The sequence below is a fragment of the Colias philodice genome, chromosome 14, assembly GCF_061535455.1.
Source record: "Colias philodice isolate Cphi_HAF_F1 chromosome 14, ilColPhil1 Martin Lab GWU primary, whole genome shotgun sequence".
Taxonomy (NCBI): Eukaryota; Metazoa; Arthropoda; class Insecta; order Lepidoptera; family Pieridae; genus Colias; species Colias philodice.
Genome location: NC_143099.1, coordinates 9865649 through 9879170, shown reverse-complemented (window position 1 = coordinate 9879170; position 13522 = coordinate 9865649). Strand labels below are relative to the sequence as shown.

Below are 13522 nucleotides of genomic sequence, written 5' to 3'. Positions count from 1 at the left end.
ATAATAATTATTTATCTAGGTATAAGTTGTAATAAAAGAAAAAAATTACCAAAATTTATTTATTGATTTATGCCTAATAATCTATATAGTGAGTGATAAGAATTTTTTCATACAATAAATTAGCAATAACGGCCTTAAGACGTAAATAAATTCTTAAGCTGTTGCAAATTTTATTAGACGCTTTTACAACTTTTCAGATGTCTATAATTGATAATATCAAAGCATTGTATTATTGCATAAAATTAATATTATTATGACAATATTTATGTTATACCTACTACATGATATATTAATTATTCAACGCGAGCTTTAACAAAGGTTATATCATACGTAAATTAGGTTAAAAAAACCTACAGTTAATTTAGATAAATTTAGGTACTTACAGTTAATTTTTATTCCATTGTACGTTTTAAGTACTTACCTTAATATAATACATATGTAAGTATATTTGTATAAATATGTTAATACGCATACTTTGTATGACTTCCTAGTGCAAGAGATTTCCACTTCTTGGTTTATAACATAGAGCGACGTTATCGTCTCTTTCGTTGTAATCTTTTATATTGTCTATTGTCACGTGTGATTACTTATCTCGATGTGTATAATATGTAATAACTTTTGCATGTTCAGATATACGGTCTATATTAAATACGCATTTTGTTAAATTATTGAGAGAAAAAAAAAGTATTTTTACTTTTGATTCCATGCCGAAAAATTACCTAGTTGGAGTGAATATACCTAATCTTATTTTACTAATATAAATTTTAGTGATTTTAAATAATAGCAAGAAATTTATCAAGCATATTTGATTGTTTTGACCGCCTGAGTGCACGCGTGAGCGTGAAACCGAAGGGTCCTGGTTTCGATTCTCGGTGGAGAAGAAGAAAATGTCTCGGTCTGGCAGAACACAGAATGCTGATCCACCTACTGGTCCCTAAAGAAAATAGATCAGTGAAACAGATGTATGCATAATATATCTGCCCCTTACCCCACTTGGGAGTTGGGGACACGGGACTTCACTACTATCTATCTATTTGATTATTCAATTGAATGATTGATTATGATTGATATTGATTATTAAAGTTATTTCAACAATTCAAAAAGTACCATAATAAATAGCAAGACATGATGAGTATTTTTTTAAATATCAATATTATTATTTATAATGTATTGATTTTATCTTATCTGTGGATTGTGACCTATATGCTCACTTTTTCTAAAGATCTATATCAAGGTTAGGTACCTTCTATCTTCAAGAATGTGTCTTACAAATGATAAGCAATTGGAGATAATTTGTAGATTACAGTAGTGGACAAGATATTTAAACTATTTTTAAGAGCTAGCGCGCACGAGCAACTTTGTCTCCGCCTCTCCCATCAATTGTATGGGGAATTGCGTCGCTACGTGCGCGTACTTTCATACTAGCCCATGGGTGGAGAGACAAAATAGATGCGGAGACAAAGTTGCTCGTGCGCGCTAGCACTAAACTATTTACCCTATGCCAACTCTCAACTGAGAATTCTGACAAAATAAATCAGTCTGTTAGGTACTTACTTTATGCATAAATCTCATACTTTATACCACTTTTTGCTGGTAACTATACTTATGTCATTCATTTTTGAACATGAATTTAAATGTGAGAAATTAAACTCTTCTATGTATTTATGTATTAGGTATTTATTTATTATAACAAAGAAATCGATACTTCCTAATTTGTAAACGAAGCTACTACTATGTCACGTGGTTAGTACAAAATACCCCAAAACACACCCCAAAATGTTATATTATTTCGACAATTTGTAATTGTATTGCATTATTCGAACTTCGAAGTGAGGCGAAAGTCAAAATCTAACGTCGCGTCGTATGCGGACAGATAATATTATATCTTCTGCATGACATATTTGTCTAGTATTCATAACTATTATCTATTTATGAATGATTAAATGTATTTTTTTTTTGTATCGGAAAGGACGTCCCCTACATGGTGTCCCAATGAACTAATTAATAAAGAATATAAAAAAATGTACATGGTACTTTTAGGTTTACAGGGCTGTCATTTCTTTTGATTAAATTATTTACAAATATACTGCTCACAGAACAAAAGCAAGCAATTTCTAGCAAACAACGTGTAAATATAGTAAGGATAAATGATAACAAATTATACCTACCAGTTAAGATTAGCGAACACATATAAGGAGCACCTACGCATAAAAACAAATGATAAAAGTAATCACTCTTATTCAGATTTTATTATGCGTTATGCTACCATGCAATTGGAAGTTAAAGTGATTTTATTAATTTGGTAAGTGAATTGTTTTTGTTTTTATCATGTTATTTTTTTCTACTTTTTATTTCCAGTTTTGTTAGAGAATAAATATGATTGATAATATTAGATACAATACATAGTAAGTAATACTAGGTAACTGAGATTTTTCCTCAAACATATTACATAAATCAATTGTAAAAAAAAATAAGTAACTATAACTGCTCACAGTTCATATTTTTTCCTTTCCTTATTTAGTTACAGATTACCTCATAAACGAAAAATAATTTTTCTACAAAAGATGTAATCAAAACTTTATTTAAACACCATACAACACGTTCGCTTAATATTTATTTAAACACCGTTTTTATGATGACTTATCTTACAACACTGATATAAGCGTAAGATTACGTCGTGTAAATAGAAATTATAACGTCCTTCCGTACTGAGATAGTATGTTTGATGGTAACTATCATTTGCAGATAAATCATGACAAGTGACGACCCTTTGGAGACCGTCATAGGCCGGTTCGGAAAATATCAAGCATGGATTTTACTCCTATTGACTATGGGTCGACTTCCGTCAGACTTTCAATTGGTTAATGTGGTCTTTGTGGTACCCAGTGTTCAATATGTTTGCATGGATGAAGGCACACAGAATCTAACGAACCACTGTCCTTGCGATAATCCGATGTATGATACAAGCGCTATTGTGAATTCAGTTCCTACGACTTGGAATCTCATATGTAATAAAAAACACTTGGCAAGTTTAGCGCAATCGTCTCTACAAGTGGGTATATTGTTTGGGAGCATATTTTACGGATATATCTCAGACAGGTAAAATATTAATTAATGTAATTCTTACATTTAGTAGACCCCCGTTATAATATATTTTAAGACTTAAGAAAAGCTCTACAATGCTCTACATGTTGAATTCCTTCCTTTCTGATTTCGTACTTCGTTTTAATAAGGCAAATTTTGAGTTCTATGATCTATATTTGAAAATAATTAAAAGCCTTGGTTTAGATCTAGGTATCTTATAATGCACACAAAGAAAAATAATAGTTTACGGGAAAATGATGTTGATATGACGCAGCGCAGTCTAAAATACTCCCCATAAATCATCTTCATAGTTTGCAATAATATACCTATTTTCTTTTCTAAACTAAGCTTTAACCTCAGCGAATGATTAATGATTATGCTAAGCTAAATATCCTGATATTAAGTCTTTGACTTTGACCTTCATCACAATTTTCTACAAGATTTTTTTCCTGACCGAATTTAGAAAAGGGCTAACTGGACTGGATCTACAACAAAAACTGCTTCGTATCACATATTTATTTTTATTATTTTGAATATTTCAGATATGGCCGACGAATCGCTATTCTACTAGCTCTAATGTCACAAATTTTCTTTGTGGGCACATCAGCGATAGTACCTCAACTATGGATGTTTATTGTATGCCGTTTACTCATTGGAGCATCGGTCGGTGGAACTTTAATTTGCTGCTACGTTATGCTTGTGGAACTTTCTGGAAAATCCTTTAGGCCATACTTGACTGGGCTTAACGAAATAGCCTACACATTGAGTTATATATTACTGCCACTTATTGCGTATTTTGTACGGGACTGGAGGTATCTACAATTGTCCATTTCAATGCCGTGGCTGTTCGTATTGTTCTACTACAATTTTATACCGGAATCTCCTCGATGGTTAATCACTAAAGGCAGGAAAGAGCAAGCAATAGAAGTGCTCACCTACATAGCTAAGAAGTAAGATTTGATTTATTTTCTTATAATACATACACAATTTTACACATCTGAGAATCCTTTATTAAGATACATAGCAAAATTTGCTTATGAGATAAAAGCTATAGGTACTGGTCTTTCATAAAAATGTTCAAATTTTATCTTTGCGATTGTTGTTGTTGTATGGTTTGGATATTTATTAAAATGCTTTTTTGTTTTTCAGAAATAATCGACCCACAAACAACATCAAGCATATAGTCGAAAAAGAATTACTACATAACAATAGTGATCAGCAAAACAACGGGTCCTATTTAGACTTATTTAAGACACCAAAAATGAGAGTGTATACCCTCATAAATGCTCTTATTTGGCTATGCTGCTCCCATACTTTCTTTGGCATCAACCAGTACATCGGTCGCCTCGATGGCAATATCTACCTTAACGTGTTTCTGTCTGCTATTGGATTTGTCCCAGCACTATTTCTCGTCGTAGCCCTATCTTTGTACGTAAGCCGAAAGATGTCTATGGTCGTCACCTTTGTTGGTACAGGCCTTGTTTTGTTAGTCTTTATATTTATACCGAGCGACATGAAGTATGCAACATTAAGCTTCGCAATATTGGGCCAAATTATAATATACATCGCGTTTATCCTGATATACTTGTATACTTCTGAAGTGTTCCCGACCGTTTTGAGGAATTCAGCTATGGGTTTCGCGTCAATGTTCGCGAGAATTGGCGGCTTTATAGCGCCCTTCGTGGTTAATTTAGATTCAGAATGGGGCTCTATTTTAGTTTTTAGTGCAGTGTCACTGTTAGGTGGTGCGCTATGCCTTCCGTTAAGAGAAACCAAAGACACTGTTCTGTTGAACACGATTGAAGAGACTGAACATTACAAAAAGAAGAAAACTCAATCGCAATAGTTCTATAATTTCGCATAAATAATTACATAGAGATATAAGTTTATGTATGTTTCGTTGTGTTTTATTATCTACTTATGTGTATAATTGAAAAGAATAAAACTATTTCTTCTAGTCACTGAATCCTGCTATAAAAATTCATAAGGATATGGAAACTGAGACATAATAATTAAAACCCAACTTTGTCACACAAATAATTTAATACACACATATACAATTTGGCATCGCTGAGAATCCACAGTGATTTATTCTTAAAAAAATATTCATATTATGCTAACTAGATGCTAACTATTCTTTAATTACTTACAATTACTTATACGTTCTATTCAACAGCCTATACTGAATTTTTTGGAAACCATCACAATACTTAGTGACAAGGATGAACAATAGAGAATGATATAACACCCAAAATCTAAACACAATGCTATAACATAAACCATAAATGAAAAGCAAATCTATGAATGTCCAGAAAATGAAGCCTATTTTGGCAACCGTTAGAGATCTTGGACTTCTTTCTGTTACCGGCCTGTTTGTTGCAAAGTCAGTGAAAACACCTGAAATAATAATAATTGACCATTTATTTCCAACCACCACCACACTACATTATAATATACCCTGCAAATCAAATTTCATAAAAATCGGTAAAGTGGTTTCCGATTTATACAAGCAACACAAAATTAGATTAGACTAGCATTAGACTTACCTACCTAAGTAATTCACCTGCCTTTTTGTAAAAACTTTTTAAATCCTGCTGAAATCTTTGGGGCAATCTCAAGATAACCGGACCAAATAAATATTATGGAAATCTTCCTTTTATAGAAAAAGCTGTGTCTGTTTGTTTAAGTGGAACGAGATTTTTATCTCTTTTCCTAAGGTCCGAGCAGAATTATTTATATTATTTAAATTTTAAGAGTAATTCGCAAATGCTAAATAAAAAAATAACTTACTAGCTACTCAATTAAATTTTAAATAAATATTTGATTTACCTTCATTGTGAAATTTCTGTAAGCAAGCATTTTTCTCTGTCCAGCGATTCATGAGCCAGGTTTTTAAATGTTCTTCGTCCCTGGGTAGCTCTTCAATGGAATACCTTTGTTGTTAGAGAAATAAATTCTTTAGTTACCTATACTATGTACCTACTTTAAATAAAATATTTCGAACTGATAAAATTTAAAGTGTCATCTTTCTTGTACTATAATAATTAACATTTCAATAAATTAGTTAACAATATGATACGACCCGCACTTAGACCCGCAATACTTAAATGCTCTCAAATGAGGTTACTATTACAGACAGACAGCTGTAGAATTAATATACATAGACATTGACATAGACAATCAAAGACGTTTGATAACTCAATGATTAATGGTACAAAAATTTCTTATAATAAATAAATAATTTCTCACACCGCTACCAACCAAACCTAAACAAAGCGTGAATACTGAATAAAATTTATAGAAAACAGAAATCTGTCATCTTCTCCATAAATCGCTTATATAGTAATTTATATATTATAAAAATAAAAGGACAATATTTTTATTTCTTCCATACAAATATTTCTTAGATTGTAAATAGAATTGTTTAGAAGTAACCTTCATAATTATTACTATGCAAGGTAACAAAACCTGTTGTACGGATAAAAGACGGAACTTTTGTATTGTTCCTTATGAATTGCACCAAATTCGTACCTATGCAGCTATGTATAAAACAATACATTCAAAAAACCTATATATTAACATTAAGTCCATAATGACTGTAGAAAAATCTACACTCTAATTTAACTGACAGCTAAGGCTTTGCTGAAGGTAAAAGTAAACTCCAAGAAGTTGCTTATTTCCTCAAATTCTATACCAAGGTTTCAGCAAGGTTTACATTTTCGATGCATTATTATATCTTAGTACATTCTCAACGTATTCTTCATTTATCTTTTAGTGTAATTGGAATGTTTATTCCGGTGAAATATGGTGAAATATCTTAATGCTTAGGTAGTCGAATTTTAAAAGCTACTAGATAAGCACAATTTTCTGAATGAGACTTCTTAAAAAATACTCAATTTTATTGCTCATTTGCAAAGATTTTAATTTTTATTTCTTGACTAAATCCGATATCCTGCATAACATCGTCCATAAATTTATTATCTTTCGCAAAAGTTATACCACACAATAGAACTTAAATAGATAACAACTATAAGAATGGATAGTAATCTTAACTGAATTACCGTTTGAAACAAAAATACACGTGTCTCGGTATCTTTCCGCGCAGTAAGTCCAATTCATTTTGCGCAGGTCTATCATAGGCCACTGTGACGTCATAAACAGACTTGAGTCCAGAGTCGCGCAAACTGGTGCAGAGAGACGACCAGCCAGTGGTCCGGGGATGTAGAACGAACTCATATATCTAAAAAATACAGACCAAAATAGATTAACGAATTGTTATCCACCAATTAACATTTATTTGTAAGTCAATTGAAAAGCTGTCCTCGTCTAAAAGCTACAAAATCATGTTTTCGTTGAGATTATTTAATTTGATGACAACTCTACATTTAGGCTATATGATGGATATATACATATTTATAAAATATTGGGGTAGAAATATGTTGCTCTTTTTTTAAATTTGATTCTATAATAAATTTTATCAACAAAATATCATTATGATTGTTAATTAAATAATTAGGTAAGCATTGTAATAAGGAATAATTGGTGAAACTACCGATCCATTAATATAATTCTTTGAACGTAATTATGTGTTTACAGTTTTTCTGCACTATTAATTGTTTAATTCATAAGCCACTCAAGTTATCTCTCACATAACAATAAACATGAAGAAATTCGTAGCTAATAAATACACTCAAAGTAATGTTATTTCAAGAATGTGTTTGATTAATATAGGAAGGCAAAATCTTATATATATAAAAATGAATCGCAAAATGTGTTGGTAAGCGCATAACTTGAGAACGGCTGAACCGATTTCGATAATTCTTTTTTTATTATATTCCTTGAAGTACGAGGATGGTTTTTATGTAGAGAAAACGTTAATATGTACCACGGGCGAAGCCGGGGCGGACCGCTAGTTCATTATATAATAGGAACTGGATAACATATTTATTTTGATTTTCTCAAAAGCAAAATCTTCAAAGCTATGAACAATAATTATTTATGGTAATGCAATGTCGCTACAATGTAGAGCAGACCGCGGCGAGTCGTGTCTCAAAACTCAAAAGCTATTCAACTCTTATCAAAATGCTTGAACCCGTATTCTACAATGTTGATTTATCTACACTATATTATAACAATACATGTTTACATCTGACCGGCAATTGTTTTGTGATTGCGTATCTCTCACTTTTCCGTTTATTTTCCTCACTCAAATCAGTTCCTTCCGGAAATAGCACGATGCGTTGATTGTATTTGAGCTTCTTGTAGTATTCCACATACTGCGTCATGTTCACTTGATCCTCTTGCCAATTTCTCTTGACGTAAAGGAAGAAGTTCAATTGCATTATCCAACCTATAATAAAAATAGTCGTAAAATGACGTGCTCTAGTGCATTATGTAAATAGACGAGTCGTCTAGAAACAATTTTGATAATTTATATGCGTACCTATTTGGTGATAACAATCCAGTAATTCCTTCTTACTGCCTTGTAACTAATACAGAAACAATAAACTAATCTTATTTCGTTAACACCTTCACAGAAGATTACACATACGAGGTTAAAATAATACAATAAAACATAAGGATGCAATTTATATAAAAATAAATCCCACAATTATAGAAGTAAGTAGTAGGTACAACGGAAGTGACGAAATAGGCTCGATCTAGGCCTGTAAGTATGTACTTAGCTTATGATAAAACTAGATTTATCGAATAGCGAACCAAAAGATTTAGTCAAACGCTATGCTGACTGCTGAATATACTATGAGTATTAAAAATAATACACATTTCTATAAACTAATCAACGAAACTAAAGCGCGTCACACACGGTGAAGATACTATAATATTTTATATTATATTACTGTAATATAAAATATTACAGTATCTTAAGATAAAATATTATAGTATCTTCACCGTGTGTGACGCGCTTAATACATAAAAACACACACTTTTATGGATACCAATAAATTTGCATAAAATTAGGACCATCGACATTAAAATGTCACCTTCAAAGGTTTTGTTTTATAATCGATTTAGCTAATGTATTTTAATGGAAAGTTTATTGGTTTCTTTAATAAAATTTATCAGTATGTAAATAGGAGATTCAATATTTTAAAACTACTTTGTGAGATTCACAGCACCTGACCTTGCTTCTAACAAAATCTAGAAGGGAATAATTTAATTTACAATAACCCTGTTACGACTCACTGGTGTCATGTGAGATATAATCTACTTTATATGTTATGAGAGTCGATGTACCGATGCTTTGGCAGAAATGGAGAGCAATGAAGTAGAGTAAAAGTAGTAAAGGCAACGCTACATTTACATTCAGACGACACACCGCGCGGCCGGTTTGCCAAACAAAGTTTTTTTTTTTTTTTGCAACATTGAAAAATAAAATGTAGTACCTACCAGTAAATAAAAAGTATTCGCATCAAATACTTACCCATACCAGGAACCGATTTAATTTCATCCTTTAATACAATTTTTATCCGCGACTTTCCACCTGCAATCATGTCTAAAATACTGTGTTCTTCAATAGCATCAGTTTCTTTACAAATGCATTCGGGGTAATTAGGGTTTTGTGTCGCGTGATACAAAGCAATCCATACATAATTCCAATCAACTCTCGTTCTATGATTCATTACAATTATAGTTGTTTCGTTTGGATTCACATAATCGCCATAATAATGTAGCGTGGTACCGCAAAACCATTGGAATAGCGCCTGAAAAATGTGAAATACGCATCATTAGATAAGTTGGTTGGCTTTGCTTACATTATTTTTGTAATATATTTTATAATTATTAATTCTATAATAATTAAACGTGAGGGATAATGTACCAGTACATATAGTATTTTTTTCACTATAGAGGTATCTATCACTTTGAATTACAGGAATAAAGTTAGGTCCTGTGTGTTCTTGTGGGATGAAAGGGCATTTCACATCTGTTTAATTGATCGATTATTCTGCCCACCATACACTAAAGTGCAGTAACAGCAAAATCACGATTTCGAGTAAAACGCATTTAAAGTTAAGAATTGATTTTAAAAAATCAACAGAATGATAAGCAAAAAAATTTGAATGCAGAAAGGTTGTAAAGGCATAGGTTCACACGTTAAAGCAATAAAAAAAAATATATCTTAATAACTGAATTTATTATGGCCATTTATTGTTTTTGGTGCCTATTACTGCATAGCCTTTTTTGTAAAAAATACCATTTTAAACTTAGTAAAATGCAGCAAAAAGCCCTATTACTGCGTTTGGATCAGTTATTTTGTCAAGAAACCCAACTAACATGCAGTAAGGTCAAAAAAATACTGCATTTTAGTTAGTTTTTTAAGAAAAAAGTGTTCAATTTACTAGTGCAGTAAGAAAAATAGCTAGTTCACAGTTGCAGTATTTAAAACATTAACTGCACTTTAGCTAGGAATAATCATATCTGTGTCATTATGCTATCCAAACTAATCTGCAGTAATGCTGTATTTTACTGCGTGTTAGTCAGTTTATAATGATAAAAGAATGTTAAGTATTCACAACTAAAATGCGACAAGCTTTGATTTTACTGCATTTTAGTTGGGAGTTCGTGACAATAAATTGTATTTTCTTAATTTGCAGTAAAAATAGCTTGTATGGCGGTAAATTTTACTGCGTATTAATTTTTTTTTTAATTTTTTTCCAGAAATATAAAACTATCTAAAGAACTGTAAAATTATATTGCTTACTGCATTTTAGTTATGAAACCTTAAAATTTAATCTGCAGTATAATTTATACTGTATTTTAGTTGGGAAATCACGCCAAATTGTTAATTTTTTTCGTTTGCAGTAAGTGAAAACTGTTAAATAAAAACCATTCTTATAGTCTTAGAAATAAGTAAGTTAATTCAATAGAAAGCTTAAGAAACCCGCTTTCAGAATCACTAATAAAACGAAAAATCACAAAAAGGCTGTTACTGCTCTTTAGTCTCTGGTGGGCAGTATTGGTTTTATACTTCTGTACCAGATCAAGACTTTTTAATCTTTCACACAAAGTACACAAGGGAGCGACGCCATTACTCGGTTCTAATCTAATGTTTTTTTAAATTGTAAGGTATGAAAGCTTTATGTAAAGCTTTCAATTTTGTCGACTTTAATGTAATTTATTTACTGTATAGATTTATGTAATATTATTTAGAAGTTAATAATTATTCTTCAATATTCTGTTTTATCATATTATAATAATATAATGATACTCACTACTGGATACAGCTCCCATAATGCGAATAATAGATCAACGATTTTCCTATATATAACTTGATTTATGAACATTAAGTACAGTACAGGACAGTACAGAATGTAAAATCCTGAAATAAAGTTTGTTATACAAAAACTACACAATATTGTTTATTCAATTAATAAAATGACCAACTTGTTTCATATATTTTGATAGTAGCAAATTTCAAATTTGCGTGTATTCAGTCATTCATATCATTTACCTATATCGATTATGTTTTTTAATCGGAGACATCGTGTAGGCTCTGTTACTCACAAAATCGAATTGAATGAATCTACTTCATACTTTCTAAACAGCCTGACATTCGACAGAATATTAATGATAAGATAATATATATATAGTCACAACTTTGTAACGTTGCTAAATTATCCAAATATAGAAAGTAGAGACTCTAATATTAACTTACCAGCGAGAATGGTGTAATACCAAGCACCACAAATAAGAGGGCCCGCTGCCATGGCGGCAGGCATAAACTGACGGGACGTTAAGGAAACCTTAGGAAGTCCGTCGCTGGATTAGAACCCATACAAATTTATTTCAAAGTCAATAAATCTATACATTTATCATACAGTTGTGTAACGCTATAATATGACAAATGATAATTTGAAGCATTTGCCTGAATGCGGAATTCAATTGCTATAATTTTATGAACAATCCATTTACTTATAAAACAAGACAATGAGGCACTTTACTTTAATGTAAAACAATTTTATAGAATTTATACAGAACTATTACATAAGAACTATTAAACGTAAACAATTGCGATCTCTGAATCTGAGAACATTATGTTACTTCTTCAGTTGTTGTTCCAGTGTTTCTTCGTGTCTGATTCCCAAGAGATTCTCCTTCTTCTATCGTCATCATTAATTCGCAATCCTTAGTGTCCGGTAAAAGCAAACATAGCAGGGCTGCTATTAAAGGTAGTATCCCGAATGCTACGGGTGCGCACCACTTTCCATGTGGCCGCAAAGCAGCAACGAATGGGGCAATCATAGCGCCTAGCCGAGCCATCATTGAGGCAATTCCTATCGCCGCATTACGAACTACCGTCGGAAACATTTCTGAACAATATAAATAGAGTACAACAAACACTAAGAAGCAACATAGTATCCCCAAACAACCCATTACTACAGATCCCGTTCCTTCAGGTATGAGGCTTATAAACAAAAAGCAGAGGCTCGATAATATATTAGGTACAATTACTAATGTTCGCCGGTTCATAACTTTCACTAGTGGAATTGCAATGAGGCACGCGCACAAAGAGACAGTCCCGCCGGCCACAACGTTGATGTAAACATTACCAGTCAAGTGACTTGTGTAGTGAACGACCCCGTAGAAGCAGTAGCTACACACAAACCAAATGAAAGACATCACCAGAATGTGTTTTCTTAGATTTTTTGTTCGGAACAAATCCAAAAATGATCATTTTCTGTCTCCAAATCTAATGTGTTCGATGCGATATAGTTGAATTTGACGATCTATATCGTTTGTTGGAAGATTATTGCTGAAAAAATATATTACAATTTTCATTGTTTTTTCAAACAAAGATTTACTTCTAAGAATTACTTCAACTACATATACAGGGTGTCCCAAAAAGTAGTGATGAACGGAAGCTGGGAGGTAGAGGACCTAGAGAGCTATCCGAATCACCCCCATGTATGTTATGCGATTTTTCGTATTTTCGGAGTTATGACATTTTTTTCAATTTTTCATCTATCGCTGAGTACGATGAGATTTTTATTTATGGTGACGTGACTTATTGCGCTAGATGCTTGATTTTTTTTTGTGTGGTAAGCTGAAAGATAGGCCAATTCAGTATGGTAACATTTACTATCGTTAGATCTTCGAATGGAATAAAAAAAGAATTAAATGCCAAGAAAGATAAAATTACCCAGTATGTTCACAACTTCAAGGGCCCATAAAAAAATAAAATCACATAAAAAAAGTTTTCCATTTGGCTTTTAAAAATTCGCTCTATCTATCAGGTAGCTACCCTAAAAATTTCATTTTATTATTCAGAAGGCTTCAATCGAAAAATTGAAATCTAAATGTGGTAAGTGCAAAAATTTTATTAACATGATGATCATTAAAACCAAATTAAAACCCATAAATAGGTGTTTAATTACCAGAAATTTTTAAAATAACCCCGCTGTTGCTCAATGCAAGTGCG

The 13522-nt window shown here is 31.9% G+C and overlaps 2 protein-coding genes across 3 annotated transcripts; one reads left to right on the top strand and one right to left on the bottom strand.

The window, feature by feature from the left end:
• The first annotated feature begins 2155 nt into the window (after positions 1-2155).
• LOC149482995 (organic cation transporter protein-like) lies at positions 2156-4982 on the top strand. The gene is made up of 4 exons (XM_089703104.1): positions 2156-2302; positions 2746-3099; positions 3627-4034; positions 4234-4982. Exons 2-4 carry the CDS (start codon positions 2753-2755, stop codon positions 4928-4930), a joined length of 1452 nt encoding a protein of 483 aa, XP_089559230.1. The 5' UTR covers positions 2156-2302; positions 2746-2752; the 3' UTR covers positions 4931-4982.
• A 126-nt stretch (positions 4983-5108) lies between these two features.
• On the bottom strand, positions 5109-12828 carry LOC149482994 (lysocardiolipin acyltransferase 1-like). 2 transcript variants are annotated; one of them, XM_089703105.1, is made up of 7 exons: positions 11759-12828; positions 11316-11422; positions 9527-9806; positions 8238-8434; positions 7146-7324; positions 5914-6017; positions 5109-5481 (listed from the first exon to the last, which is right to left on the bottom strand). In XM_089703105.1, exons 1-7 carry the CDS (start codon positions 11820-11822, stop codon positions 5237-5239), a joined length of 1176 nt encoding a protein of 391 aa, XP_089559231.1. In that variant the 5' UTR covers positions 11823-12828; the 3' UTR covers positions 5109-5236. The 2 variants fall into 2 exon arrangements, with proteins under 2 accessions (XP_089559231.1, XP_089559232.1); XM_089703106.1 differs by having other exon boundaries at positions 11608-12827.
• Positions 12829-13522: the final 694 nt, after the last annotated feature.

Excerpts from the sequence above, each read along its gene's own strand:
- LOC149482995 (XM_089703104.1), top strand. The coding sequence starts at position 2,753 with ATGACAAGTGACGACCCTTTGGAGACCGTCATAGGCCGGTTCGGAAAA. Across the intron at positions 3,100-3,626 it reads TACGGATATATCTCAGACAG|ATATGGCCGACGAATCGCTA; the intron begins GTAAAATATTAA and ends TGAATATTTCAG. Across the intron at positions 4,035-4,233 it reads CTCACCTACATAGCTAAGAA|AAATAATCGACCCACAAACA; the intron begins GTAAGATTTGAT and ends TTTGTTTTTCAG.
- LOC149482994 (XM_089703105.1), bottom strand. The coding sequence starts at position 11,822 with ATGCCTGCCGCCATGGCAGCGGGCCCTCTTATTTGTGGTGCTTGGTAT. Across the intron at positions 11,423-11,758 it reads GTATTACACCATTCTCGCTG|GATTTTACATTCTGTACTGT; the intron begins GTAAGTTAATAT and ends ACTTTATTTCAG. Across the intron at positions 8,435-9,526 it reads TAAATCGGTTCCTGGTATGG|GTTGGATAATGCAATTGAAC; the intron begins GTAAGTATTTGA and ends TTTTTATTATAG.